Source organism: Perca flavescens, chromosome 7 (assembly GCF_004354835.1).
Source record: "Perca flavescens isolate YP-PL-M2 chromosome 7, PFLA_1.0, whole genome shotgun sequence".
Lineage (NCBI taxonomy): Eukaryota > Metazoa > Chordata > Actinopteri > Perciformes > Percidae > Perca > Perca flavescens.
In genome coordinates, this window is record NC_041337.1 from 3,846,991 (window position 1) to 3,851,528 (window position 4,538).

Sequence of the window (4,538 nt, forward strand, 5' to 3'; positions counted from 1 at the left end):
CCCCAGCACACACAAACAGTCCGGTTCTGAGGGTTGATTAACGCAGATATGTGCTGATTAGTTCTCGTGTAGCCCTGGTGTAAATCTGAGGGATTTAAACCGGTTACTTTATGTATAACCTATGTGTAAGAAACAAAAAATTTTAGTAATGCAATTGAACTGAAAGTATTTTAGTTTAAACGAAAAATAAAAAAAGGTGTTAACTGAGAGCTTAAAGACTTTAGTTCTGAATTAAACATTACTTAGTATTTAAGATGTTAATTAGAAGTTAATATACACGTTCTACATGGTTTTGAAGTGGTGTAAACTGAATAATATTTACACATATTGTGCCTTTATTTTGAAGTGTTTTATTGATTAGTCAGTTTTGTTGTCAGTCAGTGTCGTGTGTGGTGAATGGTTGAAAGTGAATGAGTTTTTTTTTGGTTTGGTTGGAAGAAGAAGAGGAGAACGAAGCAGACACGAGGGGGAGTACGGAGAGAGAACGGTAAATCGTGAAGAGTAAAAGAAAAGAAGGAGATACATTGAGAGACATGAGAGTGGCGAGGACGGAGAGGTGGACACTACAGCACTAAACTTGTTTGGCAGCTGTTGTGAAGCAAACTTTGTGTGAGTGTTCATGGCTGAAGCTAGAGCTAACGGCGAGGAGTGCTGATTGAGGACGACGCATGTTTCTGCTGAGGACTCTGCTGCCGCTGGTGGATGTTTTTTCATTCTCGTTTCGGAACTGTGTTTCTTGGACTGGCCGCTGACTGTAAGTTGGATTTCTGTGTGCTTGTTTCACCGAAGATAACGTTCTGACGGACGCTACGCAAGCGAGCTACTATCAGGCCTGCCATGTGTTTTTTTTTCTCTCCCTCTCTCTCTCTGTGTGTGTGTGTGTGTGTGTGTGTGTGTGTGTGTGTGTGTGTGTGTGTGTGTGTGTGTGTGTGTGTGTGTGTGTGTGTGTGTGCGCGCGCACACACACACACGTGGCATACGCACAAAACGGAGCTAAAAATGTGCGTATGCCACTTCCCACGCAAAGGTTGAGATTTATAAAAAACAAACTTGATCCATGCGTACGCACATTTTGGAGACAAAATAGGAATTGGCGACGCAGATGGTGAGGTGGTGAACTTCTTCAAATTGTATCTCGGGGTGGGGGATACGACTAGTTGATGCTGTGATTTTAGCAAGGTGTTAACAATCACACATTGTTGTAAACATAAATGCTGCGGTGAACCCGTGCGTAATGCTGCATGATGGCACTGCTGGCCCTGCAGGAGGACTAACCCCCAATGGAAGAATCAGGAGAGAAAGAGACTTCAGGGACCATGACGATGACTGGCTAATATGCTGATTTAAATTCCCTAATATAGCTGTAATAGTAATAGTCATATAGCTGCGCTCTTGGATTTATGTACTGAATTGGGTCCAGTAGAGAGGGCAACGCACCGGAACCGTGCCATATCCCGGTCCAAATACAGGTCCTCGCCACTCTGCGTGAAACCGGCTGTTTCCAGAGGGAAATGTCAGACAGCTAAGTGTTTTTTAAAATAAATATTATATATAATCTTCTACTTTATCACTAAGGCTTGTTTGGATATAATATATAGTTCTGTTAAATCTCATATATGTCTGGTATATCGAAGCTGTCCCCGAGTGCCATAATGCCTGCCGTTTTGGAAGATTTTATTAATAAAAAGGTAGTCTATAGATCTGTTTTCCCTACACTGTGCGACAACAGGCCGAAATTATAATTCAATTGGCAGCAATTCCCGAGCATCTGAGAGGTTTTTCTCCGCCAGTCATGATTCGGCATGATTCGGTGTAACGAAAGAACAACTGCAAGGGTCATTAACATACTTAGCATTCACGAGGTGCTTTGCCTTGACTATTTATGGTTAAAAATGGGCGTGTACAGGGCGGGATAAGAGGCCGATTCACATACACACACTTGTAGGTAATCTGTGATTTTATAAAGGGAACATTGCTTACAGGTGTGCGTACACACCTGTAAGCAATATTGTATGTATGTTTTAGTTCTGAAATCATACAACAGCTAATTTGCCACAATATTATGAAGAGGAGAAGACATGCTGATCAGGGGTCCGTTCCAGGTAGGAAGTTTAACAAACTCCGAGTCTAACCCTGATTTCTGAGTTGATTTACCCCAAGATGGGAAACTGAGTTTTCGGTTCCAGAACAGCTGATATGAGTTGGTTCAATCAACTCAGAGTATGTTCACTCAGGGTTACGCTCGTGCACAAAAGGCAGTATGAATGGAGCCATGATTCTACGATTCAGCATGGTAACAACCACAAACAAATGGGTCGGCGGAAATACTCATGCGCACAAACAGCGAGTTTGAACATGTATTTCGTTAAAAAAGCAAGACAGCGGCTGCTGCTGCAAAAGAGAGAGAATTGGTGTCGGAGAAAATTGCTGCTCGAGTCAATGCGTACGCATTCACAGTGTATTAATTTCATATTTAATCACAGTTAACTTATATTACTGGTGAAAACTGGAATTGTATTACACCTATAATTTCATTTAGGTGCAGTCCTGCGGGCGAAAAAGTTAACTATACTAATCCCATTCTGAGGCTGCAGCACCATATCATTAACAGAACTATAATCTATAATGATGTATTTCTTTTTAATGGCTCTACTGTCCAGGGAACACTACAAAAATGTTTAAAAAACGTTTCAGAGCGAGTCACACTTTTCTGATTGCTCTGCATACAGTGGCTTTACTATTACAGTATGATCCGCTACACTGTTGTAAAGAAAACTGCTGTTTGCAAAAATCGTAATGCGATTCAAAGAATCTGCTGGGATGTTAAAGTCTGTCCACGATGGTTGATGTTAGCGATATGAGTACGGATAAGGTATCTACATATCTAATGGACTGTGATAAAAAATACTTCTCAAATCGGTTTATGTGGAAATGAAAATACATCTATAGGGACTCAATACCGACGTAAACTCTGTGAATTATTAGAGCTTTTTCATCAATGGGATCGTTGACAAAAGGACATGACATGTTTGAGAAAAAAACGTTTTATAATCTGCCTAATATAAACAAATACGTTTATTTATTCATGCAGATAAAACTGCATTAAAATGCGCCTGATACAGACTGAATGAATGAATGAGGAAATGAGTTTGAGAGAAACTCAAGTTTTTTCCCCCGTTTCTCTGAGAGGGAGGAGATTGAGAGGAACTCAACGTTTCTTGAAGAAAACCTGCTCCCGACCAGGTTAGGTTCACAGACTCAGTTACCATAGTAACTGACTCAGATGTTAAGTTACCTCTCTTTCTGGAATGGAAAACCCAGAGTTTCCCTCATCTCAGGGTTAAACTCAGAGTTTTCACTAAACCTGCTTTCTGGAACGGGCCTCGGGCAAATATCAGAAATTTTAAGTAAAAGGGTTTTATTTTAACAAAAGCCATTTGGTAACAAGTGTTGTTTCCTCTTTGTGTTGATATTGTAGTAACATGAATATGTCTGAGCAATGTTTACTAGGAATTTGTTTAGCAATGTTTAGGAGACTACTTTGTTGGGAAGCCAACCCAAGCATCAATTTGCCTTAGTTCAAAATTCGTCCAACGAACACTATAGTAAAAACAGTGAACATAGGTATTTATACTATTAGGTAGTATTTTTAATCAAGACTGGCTTTGTTGTCTCTTCTTGGTATTTCTTAAGATTATTTTTGGGGCATTTTTAGGCCTTTATTAGAGCTGGGCGATAAATCAAATTAAATAATAAATTAACAAAATAAATTCTCCTTAACATCTGCCAACGCTCCCCCCTGGGCTCCCGTAGCTCCGAACGGGCTCAGCCCTCCCCCCGTGCGTTTGCCACCTCTTAGAGATACACAAACATGGCAGCGACAGGGACTAACATTAATAATTTTCTTAACCAGTCGTTTCATTACTTACTTAACCGTAATCTCCGCCAAAATGACCGGCAGCTCGCGGTGCTGTGTCCCCGGCTGACAGTCACCTATTCTCGGATAACTGAACCACCAGCTACTGCTGACCTGAAGGAGCAGCATGCGGGGCACCAGAGGCGGTATTGAGGAACTCCGTTGCCGCTCAATACATCTACAGTACTAAATGCTGCTGATAGGACCAAGCTGTGACGAAGGTCTGTAGTGGCTTAAACAACTAACAATCTACGCTCTGTAGCACGGAGCTCCGCTTCGACGTTTGTTTTTATCGCTACGGAGGAGCTTGCAGGTATGCTACATTCAAGAGACCATGGGATGTTAACGTACTAATGTGTGACATGCACCTACGACACCAAAACAAATTCCTTGTATGTGTAAAAAATGTACTTGGCAATAAAGCTTTTCTGATTCAGGTTACTCAGCAACAGGTGAAAACAGGGGCAAGGTTGCGCAATAACGTTAAAATGATTTGAATTCAGCGAGGAATGAGAAGTTAATTACCTGTATGTGTGAAAACAGCTTTATCTCACGCATCCGTTTTGTTGTTGTTGAATATCCTCCCCCAAAAAAACCCAACAACAAACTGGTAGGGAAATTT

The 4,538-nt window shown here is 41.1% G+C and overlaps 1 protein-coding gene across 4 annotated transcripts in view; it reads left to right on the forward strand.

Moving 5' to 3' along the window:
- Positions 1 to 420: 420 nt before the first annotated feature.
- The window catches only part of LOC114558270 (voltage-gated potassium channel subunit beta-2), a 59,477-nt gene continuing 55,359 nt past the window's right edge, over positions 421 to 4,538 (forward strand). For 2 of the 4 annotated variants that reach the window (XM_028582115.1, XM_028582119.1), the window contains exon 1: positions 421 to 754. In XM_028582115.1, the coding sequence (XP_028437916.1) occupies positions 703 to 754 (52 nt within the window). In that variant the 5' untranslated portion in view covers positions 421 to 702. The remainder of the gene's footprint in view (positions 755 to 4,538) is intronic. The other 2 variants (XM_028582124.1, XM_028582116.1) reach the window with 2 other exon arrangements.